The 22,023-nt window shown below is 38.9% G+C and overlaps 8 protein-coding genes across 8 annotated transcripts; 2 read left to right on the forward strand and 6 right to left on the reverse strand.

Moving 5' to 3' along the window:
• The first annotated feature begins 289 nt into the window (after nt 1-289).
• On the forward strand, nt 290-1,973 carry LOC108601082 (folliculin). Its single transcript, XM_017988983.2, has 3 exons — nt 290-1,575; nt 1,636-1,747; nt 1,809-1,973. Exons 1-3 carry the CDS (start codon nt 399-401, stop codon nt 1,927-1,929), a joined length of 1,410 nt encoding a protein of 469 aa, XP_017844472.1. The 5' UTR covers nt 290-398; the 3' UTR covers nt 1,930-1,973.
• On the reverse strand, nt 1,973-2,890 carry LOC108601083 (60S ribosomal protein L18). Its single transcript, XM_017988984.1, has 3 exons — nt 2,872-2,890; nt 2,642-2,728; nt 1,973-2,567 (listed from the first exon to the last, which is right to left on the reverse strand). Exons 1-3 carry the CDS (start codon nt 2,872-2,874, stop codon nt 2,091-2,093), a joined length of 567 nt encoding a protein of 188 aa, XP_017844473.1. The 5' UTR covers nt 2,875-2,890; the 3' UTR covers nt 1,973-2,090.
• Nucleotides 2,891-3,573: 683 nt separating this feature from the next.
• On the forward strand, nt 3,574-4,391 carry LOC108598721 (39S ribosomal protein L50, mitochondrial). Its single transcript, XM_017985451.2, has 3 exons — nt 3,574-3,680; nt 3,746-3,837; nt 3,892-4,391. The coding sequence occupies exons 1-3, from the start codon at nt 3,636-3,638 to the stop codon at nt 4,334-4,336; spliced, it is 582 nt and encodes a 193-aa protein (XP_017840940.1). The 5' UTR covers nt 3,574-3,635; the 3' UTR covers nt 4,337-4,391.
• LOC108598720 (nuclear receptor coactivator 5) lies at nt 4,355-5,668 on the reverse strand. The gene is made up of 3 exons (XM_017985450.2): nt 5,507-5,668; nt 5,113-5,449; nt 4,355-5,056 (listed from the first exon to the last, which is right to left on the reverse strand). Exons 1-3 carry the CDS (start codon nt 5,583-5,585, stop codon nt 4,381-4,383), a joined length of 1,092 nt encoding a protein of 363 aa, XP_017840939.1. The 5' UTR covers nt 5,586-5,668; the 3' UTR covers nt 4,355-4,380.
• A 174-nt stretch (nt 5,669-5,842) lies between these two features.
• LOC108599147 lies at nt 5,843-7,252 on the reverse strand. The gene is made up of 3 exons (XM_017985935.2): nt 7,121-7,252; nt 6,742-7,063; nt 5,843-6,685 (listed from the first exon to the last, which is right to left on the reverse strand). The coding sequence occupies exons 1-3, from the start codon at nt 7,197-7,199 to the stop codon at nt 6,205-6,207; spliced, it is 882 nt and encodes a 293-aa protein (XP_017841424.1). The 5' UTR covers nt 7,200-7,252; the 3' UTR covers nt 5,843-6,204.
• Nucleotides 7,253-7,485: 233 nt separating this feature from the next.
• LOC117134618 lies at nt 7,486-8,470 on the reverse strand. Its single transcript, XM_033293674.1, has 3 exons — nt 8,390-8,470; nt 7,658-7,998; nt 7,486-7,600 (listed from the first exon to the last, which is right to left on the reverse strand). Exons 1-3 carry the CDS (start codon nt 8,453-8,455, stop codon nt 7,486-7,488), a joined length of 522 nt encoding a protein of 173 aa, XP_033149565.1. The 5' UTR covers nt 8,456-8,470.
• Nucleotides 8,471-9,060: 590 nt separating this feature from the next.
• On the reverse strand, nt 9,061-10,279 carry LOC108598189 (CG32036). The gene is made up of 5 exons (XM_033293673.1): nt 10,018-10,279; nt 9,804-9,956; nt 9,482-9,731; nt 9,248-9,423; nt 9,061-9,180 (listed from the first exon to the last, which is right to left on the reverse strand). Exons 1-5 carry the CDS (start codon nt 10,105-10,107, stop codon nt 9,112-9,114), a joined length of 738 nt encoding a protein of 245 aa, XP_033149564.1. The 5' UTR covers nt 10,108-10,279; the 3' UTR covers nt 9,061-9,111.
• A 2,250-nt stretch (nt 10,280-12,529) lies between these two features.
• On the reverse strand, nt 12,530-21,582 carry LOC108600999 (proton-coupled amino acid transporter-like protein pathetic). The gene is made up of 8 exons (XM_017988864.2): nt 21,414-21,582; nt 16,731-16,787; nt 16,601-16,665; nt 14,964-15,059; nt 14,754-14,904; nt 13,885-14,687; nt 13,710-13,821; nt 12,530-13,651 (listed from the first exon to the last, which is right to left on the reverse strand). Exons 2-8 carry the CDS (start codon nt 16,743-16,745, stop codon nt 13,472-13,474), a joined length of 1,422 nt encoding a protein of 473 aa, XP_017844353.1. The 5' UTR covers nt 16,746-16,787; nt 21,414-21,582; the 3' UTR covers nt 12,530-13,471.
• Between the last annotated feature and the right edge of the window lie 441 nt (nt 21,583-22,023).

Below are 22,023 nucleotides of genomic sequence, written 5' to 3' on the forward strand. Positions count from 1 at the left end.
TTTACTTCTTATCCATAAGTATACATATTATCAATAGGTGGATTTCTCACCGATTTTCCTCAATAGTGCCATTTACTACTAAAAGAGTGAAGTGTTGTGGCTCTACAGTGTGATACAAATTGATTAAAAAATAATATAATACTATTTTAAAGAGACATTGCTTGCTTTATTTCCAAAGCTTTTTTCCACAAATAAAAGGTAAGCGCTAATGCTTTTGAAACATTGCGAACTGATTTGCCAACTTATCGATGTCAAGTTATCGTTAAAACTTGTGTGCATTTTTTAATTGCAAGCACTTGGTCATACTGAACGCTAATAATAACAAGCGCGTGAGTGAAAACCAGGATTATTTTTTGTATTGTAAACAAAGGCGAAAGTCGCCAAAACAACAACATTAGATGAACGCTGTGATTGCTTTATGCCATTTTTGCGAGGCGCATGGGCCTTGCGCAATTTTTTGCACTCAAACGCTACGCGACACCAAAATTGAGGACGTTCTGCAACTGGAGCAACAAGCGCAAAAAACTTGTTCAGCCTGCAACTATACGCTGGGACGCAACAATAACAATGCTATTTACAGCAAAGATACAGAAAGTGGTGCTTCATTTGTGAGTACCAGAGTGGCTGCACTGCCGGAGGTTGCTACGCTGATCAAGCAGGCAGCTGTGCGCAGTTTGAGCTGTGAGATAAATACCAACAGAGATGGCGATGGAGGCTTTGTATTTTTTGGCGACTCCACACGCGGACACATACTTAGTCACACATTTCGCGTGAGTGATCTGCAAGCACGTGGCTACTATCAGCTCTTCTCCATAATTGTGCTCATGAAGGATAAGTATTTTTTGCTGAATACCAAACCCTTTCTGGCGGAGCATTTGCGTAAAGTGTCCAGTGAACTGCAGGCGGGAGCACAGCGGACCAAGGAGGCTGAAGAGGTGCAGTACTCGGCACGACAGCGGCGCTTATCGGGCGCACAGTTTCTCACGCCAACACCGCGTTCTCTGCTGGAGTTAACAGGCGAGGAGCATGTATTTGCCCAGCTGCATTCACACTTTGCCTGGATATTGCTGGCTGGCTCGCGTTTTCTTACCGAGCATGTTACCTTTGGTAATCTTCCTTGGCTGCCACCACAGAGCAGCACCCGACCGCCCGCCCAGCGCTTGACGTACAACAGCTCCACTTTGCCCATGATACAGATGTATGAGGAAAACCTAGGCGATGATGATTTTCTTTCGCTGCGTCTTATCAAAAACGTGCTGCGCAAAGAAGACTTTGCCACCATTTGTTATTGCGCGCTGACTGGCGTGAAGATCATAGTGCGTGGTGCACCGGAGCGCACGTTTCATTTCATGGTGTGCCTGAAGAAGCTGTTGCCTGAGCCAATGCACAATCTAATGCGCATTGATGCACAGCATCAGCACTCGATAAGCTCCGAGTACAAGATTATATCCGTATCCAATGACATAGCGGTGCCCATAGCAAGCAGCACGGTCTATCGTGTGGACTTTCTAGAAAAACATATAAATGGAAATGATGCTGTTTCCGTCAAGTGGCCAGGCGAATTGCCGCGAAAATGTTAGTAAATATTTGATCCAAGTATTAGCTTTAGTTTAAAACTGTTCTTGTTTTTGCCAGTGCCCGATCTCATGGTAAAGCTGATGAAAGCTGTCAAGGCAGTGGAGGATAAAACGTTTACCGAACTGGTGCTCAACAAACAGACCAAAGTGCTTATCGAAGAGTGGAAAAAGTAAGCTAATCTTATTAAGCCGTGTGCACTTCTAACATTTAATCATATTTTGTTTTCGCAGCAAAGTCATCTGCTTAAATCATGCCAAGTCGGGGAGTGTGCAGGCCAAACTGAAAAATGTTCTAGGCATACAGCCGCAGGATCAGCCACTTATAAATTACTGGAGCACGCACTTGCACTAGGAGACTATATAAGCCTCTTATGATTGTATATACAATAGTTTAGTTTCACTTTTTGGAATAAAATATCTTTATTGCCACGATTAGCGCAATCTTATCCTTTTGACAAATGTGTTTCATCTTAACCAAAAAGCGTCCGTCCAACTGTTTCACTCGCTGTTTGTTTACTTCTTGTAACCGCAGCTGGAACGACGACCACGAGCACGTTCAAACTTGCGTCCCTTAGAGCGCACATAGGGGCGCGTGTGCGAGTGTGGCACACCAGGTGCCTTGCCAAAGTGCTTGCAGGCAGTGCGAGCAGTACGTCTGCCTTGCAAGAGCAGAGTGTTCTTGCCGGTGGGCGAACGCAGAGCCAACTGGTCGAAGGTCATAACCTCACCGCCAGCCTTCAGGATGCGCTCGCGAGCCGTCTGGGTGACGTGCAGGGCGCACACCGACATCTTGGGGACCACCAAAAGGCGGGCATCATCGGTAACGGTACCAACGACCACAACAGTGGACTCGGGCTGCTTGGCGACCTTGTGGAAGCGAGCGATGCGCTGCAGCGACATTGGTGGCCGATTGATTTTGCTCATGAACAAACGCTTCAGAACGATACGGTTGAACTTCTTGTTTGTACGGCGTTGCAGGAAACGGTACAACTGTAAATTACACACACATACACAAGAAATTAGTTTATCCATTGATAAATCCGATTGATTTTTGTTATAGTCACCTTGACGAGCAAGCGTAGGTAAACATCCTGGGATTTGGGTTCGGTTCTGCGAACCTTGCGATCGTACTTGTGGTTGATATCAATACCCTGCAAGACAAAGCAAATATTATTACCAACTGCTGCGCTGTGACAACATAGTTCATGTTTTTCAAAGAACAAAAAATATTTTGCACTATTTTATGAGATGTTTACAAATTATTTTTTGGCTTTTAACATTTCTTGCGTCGTACCATTTCGGCGACCGGAAAAAGAAAGAGACGAAAGATGACACATGGACAGAGTTGCCAAAAAAGAGTGAAATATCGAAACTATCGCATACATCGATATTTGGTTGGCAATGTGGCTAAGTGTTGAACATTATTACGTGCTGTGTGGCCAGAAAAAAATAGAAATGTAAGCAGGGCCACCTATTGGTCGAATGGAAAAAACAAATGTAAATAAACCACAGCTGATCAGCAAGTTTATTAACGCTCATTTCCTAATTACACTCATGTCTTACGCACGCTCATTTCCTGCCATAGTGAGCTGTTATTGCTTGTAAGGAAAATATAAACAATTCCTCTAATTGCGACCCTCTAAGAAATTAAGATATCTACGAGTTAATATTAAATTTTGAAATATAAATCAAATGATGTCAAACCCGATGGTAAGTGCTACAAAATAACGCCACCTATTGGTCAAATATAAGAGACATAAACAAACCACAGCTGATCTGTAAAGTTTGGGAGCCACTGCGCTCTCTGAAAGGCTATTTGAACATCTTCCTCACTTACTTTATAGATATATCGATAAGACCTGCAGTATAAATTTACTACTGTCTCAGCCTCGTTTCAAAGACAGTAATGATTAATTTATTGCTATTTTGCTACATTTAAGTTAAAATATATAGTTATTAAATCAGTAGTAATATCGAATACTTTTCTTTTTTTTTTGACAGCTTCAAATGTGCAGTGTCCGTAACGTTTTCATTTAAACACTTTGCAGCACTTGAATAATGGCAGCGGTGAATTTACGTAAAGGTATTTTTGTAAAACAAATTGTGAGTAAAAACTACTTAAACATACCTTATTGGCATCAAATATGAACAAAATGTTGCTATTACAGATTGCCGCTAGACTGCAGCGATGCTATGCTACTGCCAAGCAGCAAAAGACCAATACCCTAGCCGCGGTTGGTGAATCAATTGCCTCGAAAGGGTAAATATTGAAATCTCATATGACTCAAAGATCTACTGAACACATTGCTTCTAGATTTCTGCGTCCACATAAGCCATATGCACCACCCAAAGATGCAGCGGAGCGTGTGCGTGCTATAGCCGCCGCCTTGCAGCTAAACAAGAGTGGTGGTGACCAGCAGAAGCTCACAGAATTGGAGGACAAGTTCAAATTGCTGTCCGCCTGTTTTGAGGAGCTAAAGCATGGTGTGCCTAATTCACAAGTGCACGAGATAAACACAATTGCTGATGTTGTTGCTTTCTATGAGAAGCCAGTTGATACCACTGTGCCGTTGGATGCACTGAAGCGTATTGAGTTGCCAGAGAACTTGCACATTCAGCATGAATATCTGCGCTTCCATCCCGACACAGATACCAAATTCAATGGAAAATCAGCTTTCCCCAAGAGCTCTACGCTAGTTACTGGCCTTAAATACCGACGCAAGTACGAAGGACATGAGGCCAAACGCTCGTGGCCATAATTGTATTTGTTAAATTAAAGTGCTGAATAAATTAATGTTTTGTTCTATTCTATTATATGTTGTGAGACGGTTTGTACTAGATCCGAGCTGTAAATAGTCTTGAGTGCGTTCATTACACGTCCATCCTGAAGAAGCTCCATAAGCCTTTTGTCCGCTTTTGCTTCCTCAAAGGTGGGATACATGAGCTCACTCTGTATTGCGGTCACCGGGGGATTATTTATTATGGTTAGAATCTTCTTTTGCAGCTCAATTTCTGGATCGGGCGCTTTAAGCTTAGCAATGACACTGGCGTCACCCAGCTCTAGCTTACGCTGCTCATCGCGCTGTTCCTCCAAATACTTGATGATGCATTCATATTGCAAAGCCGTTAGTGGACGATTGTCAGACAGCATTTCAATTAATTGCTGCATTGCATCCGGATGTCGTCGTTGAGCTGGACCCACCTCATCGCGTTGCTTTTTCAAGCGAAAGTCTGTGGTTATCAATGTGAGTGCATCATTCAGTGGCATATTGCGATGTTCCGCAGGCACGCCATATAGAATGTTTACAGTAATGCTCTGGAGAGCCTCATGCTGTGGACTAATTAGCACAGCGTACAAACAGCCTCGTGCCGAAATATTGCTCAGCACCTGCCCAAGCATGACGTCCTCATTGGGAAACAGCACATCGACGCGCATGCCAACTTGCCTAAGGTTATCCTCCACGATCTCGGCATATTTGCTATGAAGGGAAGTCTGTATATAATTTAGGTCCTTTACAAACAGACAACTACTTACGTATTATCACGATTTACCACAATGATTTCACAATCGTTTATTGGTGCAGCGGCAGCAGTGGCGGCACCTGGCATTACGCCCTGTAGAGTTAAAGGCGATTGGGGAAGATTCTTCTTGGCAGCCGTATTGGGCAACTTTGGCTTGAGGCTAGCATTGCGCACTGTCAAGCAATTTGACTTAAATGAAGATCTGTTAAGCGCCGCCGCACATTTGTTGGCTACTTCCTCGCTTTCGAATTGTACAAAACCAAAATTCTTCTGAACCAAGGAGCCCAATACTTTACCATATGGATGACAAATGCTCTCCAGCTCTTCTCGCGTGCATGCAGGCAAGTTACCTAAACAAATGCAAAACGTAAGTAAAGACGTTGAACTCTTTGAAAGGCAAAACATACCTAAGAATATGCGATTTTTTACCAAGGTTGGATCTCTGGCTATATTGTAGTTGACCCCATTAGTATCTCTTTGCGCCATAGCTAGCTAGCATTAATTATTTGTATTGATGTATTATAATTATCAAAAAAGCAGCAAAATAATTGGTCCAACAAATTGCTTGTTGTTAAAATCAATACTGCTGTCACTGACAAACAGTGTTGTTAAACGATCATGTAAGCGCCAAAAAATTGTCATTTCAAATAATAGATTTCAAAGGGAACTCTACAACTTTATTAAATTATTTATGATGATTTTTAGCCAAACAATTTATGAAAACCTTTTACTGGTTAAAGATATACATAATATAAATATATTATACCCTGATGTCCTTCGCGTGTCCATCGTGGCACACATGATACGCTTGACAGCCAATTTCCACACTGGCCTGCAATTTGGCACGGCGAGCACATTATGACAACTGAATTGAGTATGCCGCAGTTTATATTAAACATTTTCTTTTACTGTCGACTGCTCATAGTTGACATAAAACAATTAAATAAATTAATGTGATTGAGACCAACCACGCCAGGCGTGGCGCATGATACTCCAGCTGCAGTGACTTGTACAGGAGTCCAAATCTCGAAACATAGCTTTTGTCCGCTTTTGCTGCTTTAAAGGTAGGATACATGACCCCCTCTGTATTTCGGTCACCGGGGGATTATTCATTATTCAGCTCAATTTCTGGATCGGGTGCTCTGAGCTTACCAATTGGACACAGTTCTAGCTTAAGCTGCTTCTCGTGCTGTTTCTTCAGATACTTTATGATGCATTCATATTGCAAAGCCGTTAGCTCCTGATTGTCAGCCAGCATTTCAATTAACTGCTGCAAGCGACCCGGATGTCGTCGTTCAACCGAACCTTCTGCAACACGTTGCTTTTTCAAGAAAAATTCTGTAGTCATCAATGTTATGGCATCATTCAGTGGCATATTTCGATGCTCGGCAAGCACGCCCTGTAGAATGTTAACAGTAATACTCTGGAAAACCTCATTCTCTGGACTAACTAGCACAGCATACAGACAGCCTCGTGCCGCAATATTACTCAACACGTGCTCAAGTGTGACATCCTCATTGGGAAACAGCACATCTACGCGCATGCCAACTTGCCTAAGGTTATCCTCCACGATCTCGGCGTATTTGCTATGAAGAGAATCCTGTATATAAGTTCGATCCTTAATAAGCGGACAACTACTTACGTATTATTGCGATTTACCACAATGATTTCACAATCGTTTATTGGTGCAGCGGCAGCGGTAGCGGCACCTGGCATTACGCCCTGTACAGTTAAAGTCTTCTTGGCAGTCGTATTGGCCTCCTTTAGCTTTAGGCCAGCATTGCGCACTGTCAAGTAATTCGACTTAAATGAAGATCTGTTAAGCGCCGCCGCACATTTGTTGGCTTCTTCCTCGCTTTCGAATTGTACAAAACCAAATTTCTTCTGAACCAAGGAGCCCAACACTTTACCATATGGATGACAAATGTTCTCCAGTTCTTCTCGTGAGCATAGGGGCAAGTTACCTAAACAAAAGTATAACGTTAGTCAAAACTTTGAATTCTTTGAAAGGCAAAACATACCTAAGTATATGCGATTCTGTACCAAGGCTGGATCTTTGACTATATTGTATATGACCCCATTAGAATCTTTTTGGGCCATAGCTAACTGGCATTAATTATTTGTTGTCAGGTATTAAAATTATCAAACAGCAGCACAATAATTCTTCCAACAGATTGCTTGTTGCTAAAATCGATTCGTCTGTCTGTGCCAAACAGTGTTGTTAAATGTATGTACATTAAAAGCGCCAAAAAATTATCATGTTCAAAAAATAGTTTTCAAAGGGAGCTCTACAAATTTATTAAATTATCTATGGTAATTTTTAGCAAAACAATTTATGTTAACTATTTACAGGTGAAAGAGAAAGCAAGTGAAAGTAAAAGGGTAATTAGGCGTGTATTAAAAATCCAGCAGCGTGATGCGGATCGTGCAGCTCATGAGCATGTTCCAGCTCAGGTTTCTTCTTTGGCACATAAGGATTGTGCTCAGGATCGGCATTCAAACTATAAATACAAATATATTATCATAACTTAAAGCAACTCGTATTTGTTTATACTTACTGATAAAAACTGGTGGCCTCCTCGCACTTGACATTATACCACCAATCGCAAGCAAACTCCTTTTGATTAAATATAGTGCCGTTTGTGCAAAGGAATGAAGCACCCTGATGTCCTTCGCGTCCGTCGTGGCACACATGATACGCTTGACATCCAGTTTCCACATTGGCATACATACCCGGCACGGCGGGCACATTATGGCAACTGAATTGAGTATGCGGGACTTCGTGGTAGATGGGATAATCAACACCAGCTACGCCAGGAATCTTATTAAGATCTTGTTTCTCCTCATGGCGCGCTACATGGTGCTCCGGCTGCGGTGGATTGTACAGGTGTCCAAATCTCTAAACATAGCGGTTTATTCATATCAAATGTTACAGATTGCATAACTCGAGTTAAAACCTGTTTCAGCAGACTCCAAAACCCCAAGTGGCAGCGGGCGCCCGCTCATTATTAGCAAACAATTAAACATGTGTGTAGTGTATGTGTGTGTAGTCTGTGTGTGTGCATGTATGTGTGCTTCAATTGCATGTTACAATTTTTGGGTCAAAAGTGAACGTAGCGGAGAGTTAGACGGCGGCCAAAGAGATGCCCCGCCAGCATTATAGGCGTTGACTTAACATTTTTTAACCCCTTTGATTTACAGCCTAATTAGCAATACTCATCACTTAATTGTCAATAACTACTGCTGGCGCCCCCTGCTGTCTGGCTTTGGCAAATTGTAGTATTAATTACCTGCACTTCGATGGCCAATGCTGCTGCCACCAGCAGCAACAACAATGTTGAAAATGTCTTCAGCATCTCAAGACTGTCGAAGATATCTGGTTTCGGTAGTTTTTTGGGAATTAAGTAAACATGAACCGAACGCGTTCAGTTTGAAAATCGCACTGAAACTAAAGTGCAGTTTTCCACTTAAGACGCCAACATTCAGCTTTCAAGGGTACACAGCAAAAAATACTAGTTGAGTTGTAAAATTATGTCATGTTAATGTTTGGTAGGCAATTTTTTATAGATTTTTGTGTAAATATGTTATGACAATAGTGCAACTTTTAATAATTAATAAACTAATATTTTTTACCGTGTAGCAAGAGTAAGCGGTTCGTATTTTAGCTTTCGGCTTGAGTTGCTCTTCGTTACTTTCGTTTTTGTGAGTTTCGGAAGCTGCTTTTTGCCTAAGCTTTCGGCCTTATATGGCACCTCCCCCAATAATTGCAGACCCATTGGGTTATTAAAGAAACTTGAAGCAACTATTAGATAAACATATTGCATATATTTATGGCGTGTATCAATTTTATTTAGCAAGCAAAGAAATAGTTGCAGCTATTTCTGCAATTGTAAAAGTGAAAGAAATTAAACTATGCTAAGCAAATAATTAATTAGTTAGCAATTGAATGCTGAATTATTTAGAAGCGTAAGCTCTAAAGAAATTGTAATTAAACTATAACTTATGTAAATATCTAATACAAGCTTTGTGCTGCGGGATTCAAATCAAGTTTCCTTAACAAATCATCCAATTCGCTAAAAAGCTGAAATTAAAGAAAATCATTTAATAATAGTTATGCCTAAAAATCATTTATATGTGTCCATAGTTACGTGAGTTTTGCCATAACTATCCAAATAGGTCTTGCTGCCACCGGGCGTTTTCTTAAACGCCGACAAAGGTGGACTATGCAACAGATTCACATTTTGATAAGACTGCGCCTTGGATGAGCTGAAGCTAGTGGCATGGCTCTTGCCCACAGTGGGCGCCAGTTCCAGCAAATTGGGCACTGCACAATCCACAAATGTTGTAAATGCAACCAGGCGTTAAAAGTTATAAAAACTTACTCTTCTTGGGCTGGAATTTGATTTGATTGAGCAACGGATTATGCAGCTGCAGCTGGCGATAGACGGGCAGCGCATGCTTAGGCGGCAGCAGCACATGTGCGCGACCCACAGCCTGCGGATAGAGATAGGTTGTCTCTATGGTGGGCACCTGGCGATAGTGATAGCGTCCCTCTCGCGGCGTGTAGCGACCATCAGAGCTAAGTGCAATGTGGTAAACGGTGCGCATGGGCTTGTTATAGTACTGATAGACCTGATAGACGTGGGCGTGGGCATAATGATGCTACATAATTTAGTTTGGAGTCAGCGACTGCAAGTAGCTTACCTGAGGATTGCGCTGCTCTGGCACGATGCCATCGGGCACAGCAATGCCCTCCTTCTGCAAACGATTTAGAAACAGGCGATCGGTCTCAAAGGCAGTGTCGGGTATCTTGCCACCCGCATGTGGCAGCACTTGCTCACGATAGATTTGACGTTTCTTTAAATGGTTTGCATTTATTATTTATGGCTGTCATAAAGCCTGAAATTTAACTACACACCTTATGATGGCGTTCCGTACTTTGAAATTCCGCACTAAAAACACCAGCAGCAAGCGTCAACAGCAGCAACAACACACGACACAATGACATTTTGTATTGAACTATTTTATTGTTTAATGTTTTTTTCTTTTGAATACGTTCGATCTGCTGAGAATTCAAGCAAAATTTCAAGTTGCTACAGCACTTGTGTTAACAGCTTGGTACACAAATCCACATTGCAAGCATAATTCTTGTGCAACAACACAAATGTGAATAGAATCCCAATGATTGTCTAATGTTGGAGCTGCGTCATGCGCTGGCGTTGTGGTCGCGTCGACGTTGTCAAACATAATGAATGCAAATGCATAAACCGCGCGGATCTGCCGCTGCTGCTGCTGCTGCTGCTAGCGACACCAGCAGCAGCAACAACAACAACAGCAGCAGCGACAACCTCAACAAGCTGGAAACCGTCACGTGGTAGTCAGGCACGAATCTTCATCATCATCATTGCCATGTTGTTGTTGTTGCCAAAAACATTTGCTGCTCAGAAAATTTTTGAAAAGTAACTGTTATTTACACAGACTTACTAAACTTACAGCTACTTGAAGTCAAGTAAGTAAGCTAAATAAGTACAAATAATAATATTAGTTTACTAAAAAATGTAAAAATAATGAAAATGCACAAATAAATATAATACATTTAAATATAAATTAAAAACCTGCACTGCCTGCTTAAAACTTTTAGTTAGAGTATAAACAACATTGCTTTTACTCAAATGCTTAAACACAAAATTAGTTATCATTTAATTATTTACGCTTTTGTATTTGCCAATTTGAGCATATATAGCATAATTAATTATTTTTTGCTTGTAGACAAGATCACAGGTACATGGTTTTGTTTGGGTTAATGGCGCTACTTGCAACTTTCAATATTTAGTCTACTCGAACATTGTTCAGCCAAAAAACATAATAGTTATTATTTTCCATCTTCTTTTTCTTTTTTTATCTTTCATTTTTTGACATGGCAATTTTGGAGTCAATCGTTTTTTAGCTCTTTAAAAGTGAATGGCTTTGTTTTTTGTGTATTGTTGTTGATTGCGCTTCAGTTAATAATTTTGTATAATGTTTTTAAACTTATTGATTGTTTTTGGTTATTATAATAAATATTTGTGTAATTTTTGTAGCCACTCGAAACAGCTTGAAGGGTTGTTGGAATTATGAATTTTTATTGGCGCCGTTTAAGGTTTCCACGCAGCCTTGAAAACAAATTGTGAAAGTGTTATTAATTGAGGTCCAAGACAAATTTAATATGCAAAAGTCGTTAGCCGCACTACTCTAACAATTTAATAAATGTCAAAAATGTTAAAAGATATTCCCACGCACTGATGCTTAAAATTCCATTGGCGCAACATATTTTAGGTGATACGTCAAATGTATAACAATAATTTAAGCGAAAGCTGGCGAAAGCTTGATAATGTTGATAAGAATAGCATTTGGAATGCCAAGCACAAAGCCATTACTACTCTTGTTAACAATTGTAATTACTGTAGATTACACAATCGGTTTTACATTACAAATTACAATCATAGGTAACTGGAAACCGCATAAATGGAGCAGCTGCTACCAACCTTGGCGATAGCAACTGCAATCAAGATGTAACTCAGTCAACAACATCTATTGATGATGATGATCAAAGATTAATTATTTTAAATCGTTGCTGACCTTGCACACAGAGCGACAGACAGACAGACAGTAAAAGAAACAATATTTTGTTTTGTGGGCAGCTTGAGGTGCACCAAATTGGTAGCAAGTCATTGTTAGCCCGGCTACAATTGTTGGCCAAAGTCTTGTTGTTTGGCTTGTCACGCGCTAATTAGCCACGTTTATGGTTCAAGCAGAGCGAATGTTTTGTAGCTCCATGGAGTCAAGGACTTCGTTAGAGATTCCCACGCAAAACCCTTTAGCGACAATCTACAAGTATGACAAACACGATCTTCAAGTCCAGCGCATCAAAAGTCTGCAGAAGTTGGCCTACAGTCACAGGTTCAATTGCCTTTAATGCCAACTGGTTTGATTCGACATTGTGTGGGATTTCAACGACAACAATTTGCAATTTGTTAAGCATATGCAACTGCTTAATTGGTGTTAAGTCTTAGATTGACGTTTTAATTGCTGACCACAGAAAGCCGAAACAGAAACTGAAACACATGCTGTTTAGTTTAAAATATATGATTTTCATATTATAACTTCCCGGCATTTATTCATTTGCTGTTTTAAAACAATGCTCACAAATTAAACAGTTATATTAAACTTAGTTCTTCACAATTTATTTAATGGACATAATTCAATTGCCTGGCTCATTTAATTGATAGACCCCAATAAAGACTTAATATAAAAGTTAGCTCGCTTTATACTCTTTTCGACAATTAAAACGGCATTCGTTGCTTTAATTCAGTGCACTAACATTTTAAATGCAAAATTGCGTTTAACTTTAGCTGTCGGTGTATTTTAATATTCATTAGTTTTCTTTTTTGTTTTTTTTTTTTTAAGTTTAAAGCTACATATACAATTAATAGGCAACAACAGAAAATGTAATATGCATTAAGAATATCGTGCTTGTTTTTTTTTTTATATAGCAAACTAAATGTTTATAATTTGAGTAGCTCAATACTAACATTTAATTGTTAGAGCTCTCCGCAAAAAGTATATACAAAAATAAAAATCTTTTTGAATGGCTTGCAGAGTAAATTGCTTATCAACTAAACACGTTAAAAAAATGTTAAAGCTGCAAAATGTGCGCAGCTAGCAAAATTAATAATAAGTATTTTGCAATATTTTGGTTTAAACTTTAAAGTAATACTCTTTTAGAACAGAGAGGGGGGAAGGAAGAAATAAATTTAGAATCAACTGTAGTTAAGGGCTGCAATGCTATAAAAATCTTTTCAGCTTGGTACCAACATGTACTAAAATCAATTTAAAAATGTTTTTTTTTAGGAATTTATGCTAAGTTTAAACTTTCGTACTTAGGTACTATCAATTGTTAACTGCATGTGTACTATAAACGTGCTAAAACTGACAGTTTTGGTGCTGTGTGCTAGTTAAGATAGGCACTCGATTATATATAGTATATATAGTTAGATATCTTAGTTAACTACTTTGCAATGCACACGCACAAAACAATGGAGAAAAATCAAAAGAAAAGAATTTACAAATTGTGGGCGCTGTTTTACATCTAACAATAGTTAGATTTCTAGGAAACTGTAGCCGCAACAGGCAATTGCTCTAGCAGCGGCTTACAAACTATGCTTAAAACGTATGTATAACTCTGCAATTGTATACATATGTGTATATGTATATAGTTGTATATAATAAATATATATCCCTTGGTATAGCACTGTTTGCAATTAGCTGTTTGTTTGTTTGTATGTGTGTGTATGTGTGTAGGAGATTTTTTGCTTTTCGACTCCATGCGCAGTTTATTGAGCTTCTGGTGGTCCAGTTGGTCCACTGTACTCTGCAATAATATCCTTGACAGCAGACAGCGAGCCAAAGACAAGAGCGCCAATGCCGCAGAAGGTAATAAGAATGTTCTTCCACAATATCCAGTTGTAGGCACCGAAGCCAGTGTCCCAGTGCACAATGAGCTCAATGATGACCTACAAAAAGTTAATGTAAGTAAGCTGCTAAGTATGTTTAACTGCTGTCTAAGCTTACCGGAAAAATCAAGCCGAGAATGGAGAAGCAGAACGCACCAATGAGACCCATAAATGGCGCTATAGTTGGCACTGAAACTGCCAAGACAACAGCAGCAGTTACCAGCACAGTGCTAAACATAAATAAATATAAATTTAATAAAATATATTATATACTTGTATTTGTTGTTGCTCACCGCAGCACATAGTTGACAAGCAGTGGACGCTTGGTGCACTTCTCCTTGATGCCATCCCAGACGATTTCCAAGCACACATAGAACTGCAGTCCAAATGTGCAATAGACAGCCAAAGCGATCAACACCTTGACAGCCTGTGCAGGCCACTCCTCAACGGGCAGATTCAATGTAATGCTCTGTCCAGTAGCATCGCCATACCGCTGATAGCCCAAGAAGCCCAATACAATGTAGATCAGTGTAACGCCCGACATGCCCTTGCTGAGCACACCGCAAACGCCCAGGAAGCTCTTCGGTGTCTTCATGTTGTTCTCCAGCGGCATGACTACGCCAATAGCCTCCATGGCAAAGATGGTAATGGAGAAAAACGAAGGCAGCGTGCCGAGCGTAAACAATGAGCGCTCCTGAATTGGTGGCAGATCCTGGCACAAATAGTAAAAGGTAATGCCCAGGCCAAGACCCATGAACACATTTGCCACCATCGAGACGGGCGCCAAGTACTTGAGATTGGGCACCCAGGCGATCAGAATCAAAGGCACCAGCAGTATGCCAATCAGCATGCGAGAATCAATATCAAAGCCAAACCAATGCTCCAGCACCTGCTCAAAGTTCTTAGCCACAATCACAGTGTAGACAGCGCAAGTGCCAAAATAGGTTAAGAACAGGCCAAACAATATGGAGAACTTGGCGACGGGCGCAAACATGCGCAGTGACTTTGGACCCTTAAGGAATGCAGCCTCGGCAATTTCAGCAAATGTCATCTTAGTGCGGCGCGTTCTGTAGTAAAGCTTGTGACCGCATTTAACCTAAGTAAGTAATAAACTTGAACTGAGTAAAGGTTGCTCAATAGTTTGAGTTTAATGCGCGCTTACCAGCACGTAACTGCAGTGCGTGCAGATGAAGGCAGTAAAGATGGTGGCAAAGATGCCCAGGACCAAGCCAGAGTACATGAAGGCAATGGGCATGCCCAGAATACCAGTGCCCAGCGAGGCCTTCAGCAAATGCGTCAGAGTTTCACTGTCACTGCAAACAACAAAGTGTAAGTTAATTTTAATTTAGCATTTGTTATGCATTCGACTTACGTGGTGGGATGCTCATTGTCACGCATTGCAAATGGATCGAAGTCATCATTGCTCATTGCCTGTTCCGCATCTGATTTGCGTGGCTGAATCTTGTATCTGCAAAACATATAAAACGTCATTAAATTGTTGCTCATTTGCCAGCTTAGTTATGCAGCATTTGCCACCTCAGCTCAACGTTGGTGGGTTCTAAGTCTTCTTTCATGTTGCTGGTGCAATGTACACTTTACAACTGTTCACAACTGAATGTGCAAAAAAGCAATGCAACATTTTCTTATATTTGGCTTGTACGTAGTGAAATTCTTTGGTGCTTGTGGAATTGCTGCATCTGCAATTATAGCTGCTGCTGCTGCTGCGGCTGCTGTTTGACAATTGTCGGTTAACGTTTTTCCAACCCGACACTGCTATAATAAAAACAAAACAAGACATGACCAATTTGGTGCATGCATGGAAAGCGCTTGCTGATTGGCCACTGACGACGCACTGAACCTGACTCAAGCCTATATTTCATTACATCAGCCAAAAGCTACAATTGCAATAAGATACCAAAGCAAAAGACAAAAAATACTAAACTTTCAAAATGTGCTGCATAGTCTCAGGCGCAGATTGAACTAAATAAATGCTTAAGGCAATTTGAAAATTCAATAACGAGCTGCTTTCCATTCCGAATTCTTAAGTCTTTTGTTTATGAATTCACAAAATTCGCTAAAATATAGTTTATTTCTTGACAAACCATAATTGTTTATATAATTGAAGTTGTAATGTACTTTGATTATGAATTTTAATTGCAAAATTATATAGAATTCTATTTATATCAAAATAAAATTTAGACTAACCACAGTAGTCACTAAAATTAATTATTTTGATGAAAATTTCATTCACATAATGCTTATCAGTCTCAAAAGCAAGCGAAGTACTTTACTCAAAAGGTTATCAATAGATTACTCTGCCATATAGGCAATGTCTATCATTAGCGCATGTAAAGATTCTTGCTGTTCCGGCATCAACAACAACAAACGCAATAAAATTGACAAATCAAAACTTTAAGCTGTGTGGCTTGTTATGTAAATATTTTGCAATATATGCCGATTCATGTAAATAAAAACTGTTGAGCGACAAATATGCAATTATATATATAAACTTATAAAAACGTATACTATAATTTTTGACTGCATACAAATATTTTTGTTAGCGCTCTCGTATTGCAAGTAAATAAAATTTTTTGCATGCGTCAACAGCTTAGAAAAATATTTTCGAAGTACAAAATGCAAACGGCTAAGCTGTTGCACAGCAATAGAAACAAACAGCTTATTATACACATTAAGTATACGTCTGGTTGTACATATGTATAAGGAAAGCTTTGCTTTGCTAATAGTGAAGCTGGCAAACACGTGCGTGTGTGTGTATTTAAGTTATACTAATTGTCAATACAATTGTTTATAATTAGAGAGCTTAGTTTAGCCGACGGTCATGAACTATATATATAGAATTTTAGAGTGAGACATGGCATGCAGAAATGTCGACAAGTCTCGACTTGTCGGCATTATCGGGCAATTTGTTGCAATTAATCTAACGCTTAATTGACACTCGGACAATTTTGAATTAAAGCTGCGTGGCAAGCACTTGAAGCAGCTACTCACTTGTTAGTGCCATCGCCAGGCAGAAATTGTTCCATTTCCTGTGGCGCATGTTTGGCGCCGCTATCCTGCAAAGCAAAAAAATAAAATTATAAATGAGATGGCAATCAATGCAAAATTGTTTAAAACATACCACAACGTTGACCATTTTGCTGCTGCTGCTGATGCTTTGCTCTGCTTGTTGTTATTGCTGTAAAAGAGAAATATGTTGATAAGTCAGAATTGAATTTAAAGTAATATTGTTTGATTGCTCTGGCAGACAAATTATTTGCGAGAATTGATTTAACATAAATGGCCATTTAATTGCCTGTACATGCGTTTGATTTAATTTATGAAAATTTATTTTTAAATTCATTTGCTGGCGCGCACAATTGCAGTAAATTGTCAGCGTTCTGATTTCTTTTATGCGCCACTTGAAACTCATCTAATGATGTTTATATTTAACTGAATCATGCTATATGCCAATTGTGTATATCCTTTGTCAGCGTTGAAGTGTACCAATTTGACAAATTTATATTTTTGCCTGCCGACATGTGTTAAAATTCACAAACTGTCACGAAGCAGCAGCTGAGAGAGAGCGCGAGAGTGGATGGAATTGGATGGATGGGTGGGTGGTTGGTTGCTTCACTTGTCACATGCGCTAAATTCAATAAGTCATAGCTAAAGCTCATATATTGTGTTATTTATATTTTGTACAATTAGCACTTTCTTGGCCTTGGCTTAGCAGCTCTAAATAAGAGTGTGAACTACACAAAGCACACAGCTGCCCCAAAAATCAATTGTATATATGTATGTGTTATATACTCAAGCTATATATATATGTATATGTTTTGCTCTTGGCCATTTACATGCATATTAATTTGCTGCTTTCACAGACGCTGCGTAGACATTTTTATTGTTCATGTTTCAAGTGTTAAGTAAATTTGTTGGGTTTCGTCAGCACATTTCTCTACGCAAGGTTGAATGAACTTTGAACGTTGACGCGCTCAAATTAATCGCGTCTGTAAGCTAAGCGCGTTAATAAAACTTTAATGCTTTTATTACATTTGTAAATTTGAAAAATCTGCAACGCTACCGAATTGATAAAGTCTATAAATTCAACAACTAGCAGTATCTCTAGTTCAACGTCATAAAATCACAAACATCACTTCAGCAGATAAGATATATATGCCCATTGGCAAAGTTGAATGAATCAACAGTTGTTGTTATTGTTGTTTAGCAAAATACACGCAGTTATTAGCCGCATTTCTATTATATATATCATGTTTATATCTAGGAACCTTCACCCACTGCGAGCGTCTATAAAAAATTGGCACAACTTTGTGTATTTTTTTAGGTATTTATAGTGACGATTCAGGTAACAAATGTTCGCCCCCGTATCGCATACTAGTGGCCCAAAAACTGCTTACAACCGGTTCAGCTAAAAAAGCTATAGATAATTGATCGATTTATATCAGCGCCAAGAGTCAAACATCCAACACTTTGTTGCGTATGTGTGTGTGCGCTAGACAACAAAAGAACAGCAAGCAGATAGTAACTGTAAAGCTATTGCCCTTGAGGCATGCCACAGTTTTTCTTTTAAATTGTCAAAAATGCCAATAACTAAACAAAAGTTTAATCAATTTAATTAACAAACTGTGTGCGTGTGTGCGTGTGTGTGTGTGTGTGTGTGTGTGTGTGTGACAAGCAGCAACAATTATATTTAATTGAAGCACAGTAACTATTTGTAAAAGATACTTTTACTAAGTGCTTGCCAAATGTCTATTAATATTAAATGCTTGCAACCTTGAGTATAAATTTTTGACAGACGGCATAGCATACGAAAGCAAATGCGACGTTGAATATCAATAGTTTATATTTAGCATAAAGGCAAATAGTCTGCAACAAGCAACAAAAACACAATGGAAATTCTTTCAGATGCTGCAACTGCTGACATTCCAAAATAAGAAACAACTCTCCTAATTTCGGTCAGGCCCCCATAAATGATAAACACGCGTTTTTATTATATATACTCAGCTATTTTTAAAATGAAATGACGTCTGTACTACACTTGGAATTTTATTCTAGCAAACATGCAGTCATTTTTTTGAACCACAAATCTAACTATAGCGATAAGCTGAATTATGCGCCCTTCTATGTAAAATCATTATCACAGCTTAAGTAAATAAAATACGATATGTTGTTTAACAACTAATGTTTATATTTTTAGCTGCGTACACTCATGCAACGATGCTTAGGAATTCTGTGGAAATTTCATCAGCTAAAGCTAAATGAAATGTTTTGTGTTGCATTTGCTGAAATTGGCGCCAGGCCCAAGCCTCAAACAGTCAGTCTAGTCAGCAATAAATTTGATATGAGCGGTATTATCTAACATTGAAAATGTTTAGACTTTCCATTTTTGTTGTTTCTTAATTATAATAACAATCTATGCGAAACAGTTTTGACGTCATTTCCGAGTTTTAAACCAATTTAATTTATTTGCATATTAAAAGCTACGCTTATCTACCGCAAACGTCCTAAGGCCGCAATATTTGACGACTCTGCGGTAGCTTTAAAGAATATAATATATATTATCTTAGATCTGAGCACGTGTGTATGGCCTGCCTGCTGCCCCATTGCATGTTTGTAGCTAAGTACCTTTAACAAATGACTGACAATTTGAAAATAATTAATATTTTCACCTATATACACACACACACACTCACACAAGATAAAAATGCAGCGTAAACAATTGAAGTGCTTGTGTGTAGGTCATTGCATAAGCAAAGGTGAATACTGATAAGCGTTAGAGTTCTTATCACTACTATATAGTAGGCATTATTGTATAATAAACTACGTAGCACGCTGCATAAACAAACAAATATTAATATTTTGTTTGGATATTCTGAGCGCAGTAATTGGTTGGATCCGTGCGATAAGACGTCTCTTTGAAGTTTATGTCTTGTTTTAATTTATACCGCTAGGCAATGTTAGTTGGTGATAAAAACAACTGAAAGGTGTGCCGCCGTTACGGAAATTGGATGCGTCTAAAAATAAATCAATTTGCTTGCCACCTAAGGGCGTGTGCAGAAGAATTGCGCACAAGCCAGCGAATGTCCTATGCAATCCATTTCTATATTTAAATGCGAAATATTTAAGTTATGTTATGAGCATGTAAACAACAAAAGCAATTACACAAATACAGTAAAAGCTCGCTTAAACGAACAATTACGCTTTGCTGGGTCATTTGTTAATAGCTTGGCAAGCTTACAGTTTTGTTTGTTTCACATCTTTGGCAGTTACTCTTAACGAGTTTGTACTGTATGTATTTCTATCTGTCTCAAGCCACCAGCTCTGCCCACGCGCAACAGTTTATTGACGTCCAAGTCACCCGCCCTTGCATTTGGCTCTTTGCTGTCTCTGACGTCACACATGTCTCAACATTTTTTGCTCGCTAGTAAAATTCTGTTATGCTAATTATCACTAAGAAATCAATATTGCCATTGAAAAATGTACAGCTCATATGCACGTAACGGGGCAAGAGATAAGAGCGAGAGAGCACACACCTAAACGGCAAAAGCAAAGGTCGCAGTTAACTTTTTGCAGCGCTATTAGTCGATTTTTCCTTTTATGGCCTGTAAACCGTTTTTAATGCCGTTTCTTGTTGACCAATACTTGGCTGGCAAGGCCATGTCCTTGTTAACTTATTGCGGCGCCGGCAGCACTACGCAGTTTCAATATAACGTCACGCCGATTTGTCTACTAAACTTTAGTCTGGGTATGATCCATTACCATTAAATTGCACTACGCAAAAGTTTTCATATAATCATTTGTTACACACACCACACAAAAAAAAAAGAACGTGGCACAATTACCAAGTCAAATTGACAGTGGAATTACTCGAATTGTCATGTAAAATTAAAATTAGAAAGCGCGCGCAATTTTAAACGTTTCAATTTCATTCATAGAAACGTAATGGAAAGGTCAGCAGACTCGAAAGCAAAATAGAGACAACATTCAAAATTAAGCGAATTGTATGGAAACGTCAGCAAGGAAGCGAAAGCATAAAAAAAGAAGAAACAGCACGAGCACAAAAACGCAAACAAATGTAGCAGGTGCAGTGCTGGCAGGTAGGCGGTTAACGTCAACAGCGCTGCCAGCGTTAGCGTTGGCGTTGACGTCGACGTTTCGCTTACGTTGCACACGCGTGTCAAGCCAAAGCCAGCAAGGGACTTAGCCGTTTCTCTCTTTACATGCTTGTCAGTTTATGAATAGTAGTATATAGCTGCATTATTTGTTAATTTTATTTTTCAAAGAACAATAAGCAAACACAGTTTTGTTTTGTTTTTGCTTAAAAGCGAAAATTTTTAAACAATATAATTGACGCTAAGCTTTTGTCATTCGACATTATGTCAAGCACGTTGAATAATTTTTAAGCACTAACCAACAAATTATATGTACATACATAAGTACATATATATTTATTGTCTAATCGCCGCTGATCTTTCGTCAATGCATATGCTTGTGCAGTTTTGACATTTAACTTTTCGCTTCGCTCAAATAAATTAGGTTATTTTCTTTTATTTTTTGAGTTCTATGTGTGTTTAAAAACATGTTTTATTTTTATTTTATTTGAACTGCATAACAGATGTACACACATGTGCGTGTGCGTGTCTGTGTGTGAGTGCAATTTTAGGCTGCTATTTCTAGACATTCAAAATTTGTGCCATGTGCTTGAAAATTTGGTTTTTGTTCTTTTTATGTTGCTTCACACACATACGCATACACTTATACAATGTGTCTTACATGCATATGTATCTATGTTACTTTTGCTTACTTTGCGCTTGGCTTGGCTCTCGAGCTATCTTCTCAAACTTAACACAATAATTAACAAAGTTTTTGCCAAGTTTAGTTTAATACACATACACTGTTTAGCAGCTATTAAGTACCGCTAGATTTTCACAATATGCTGCGCTTTTAATTTTAGACCACGCGGCACAAAAATCGAAAATCTACTAACGCTATGGCATTTTCAGACTCGTTTTATAAATATTTTATACTCCGAGCGCGCCAAAAAAAAAAGGTTCAAAGAGAGAGCGACAACACGACCCAGCAGCTCTCTAGTGCGTGAAAATGATATGATTTGAAATGTAATGTAATGTATTAACAATAAAATTAGTTTAAAACAAGTGATTATACATTATTTAAATAATAATATGAATAACAAATATATATAATTAAAAGTATAAAGTAATATAATATATAAAATGTAGATACACAGTAGCTATAATAGTGTTTCAATTCCAAAATTAACACTTGCGCCACTGGGTATAAGCGGCCGGCACGCTGTCTGAGAGAAATTATTTGCTCTCCTGACTTGACTCTCTGAGAGAAAGTATTTGCTTTAGCAAGGGCGCGACATAGCATACCCTACAAATGTGCATATC

The sequence above is a fragment of the Drosophila busckii genome, chromosome 3L, assembly GCF_011750605.1.
Source record: "Drosophila busckii strain San Diego stock center, stock number 13000-0081.31 chromosome 3L, ASM1175060v1, whole genome shotgun sequence".
NCBI lineage: Eukaryota > Metazoa > Arthropoda > Insecta > Diptera > Drosophilidae > Drosophila > Drosophila busckii.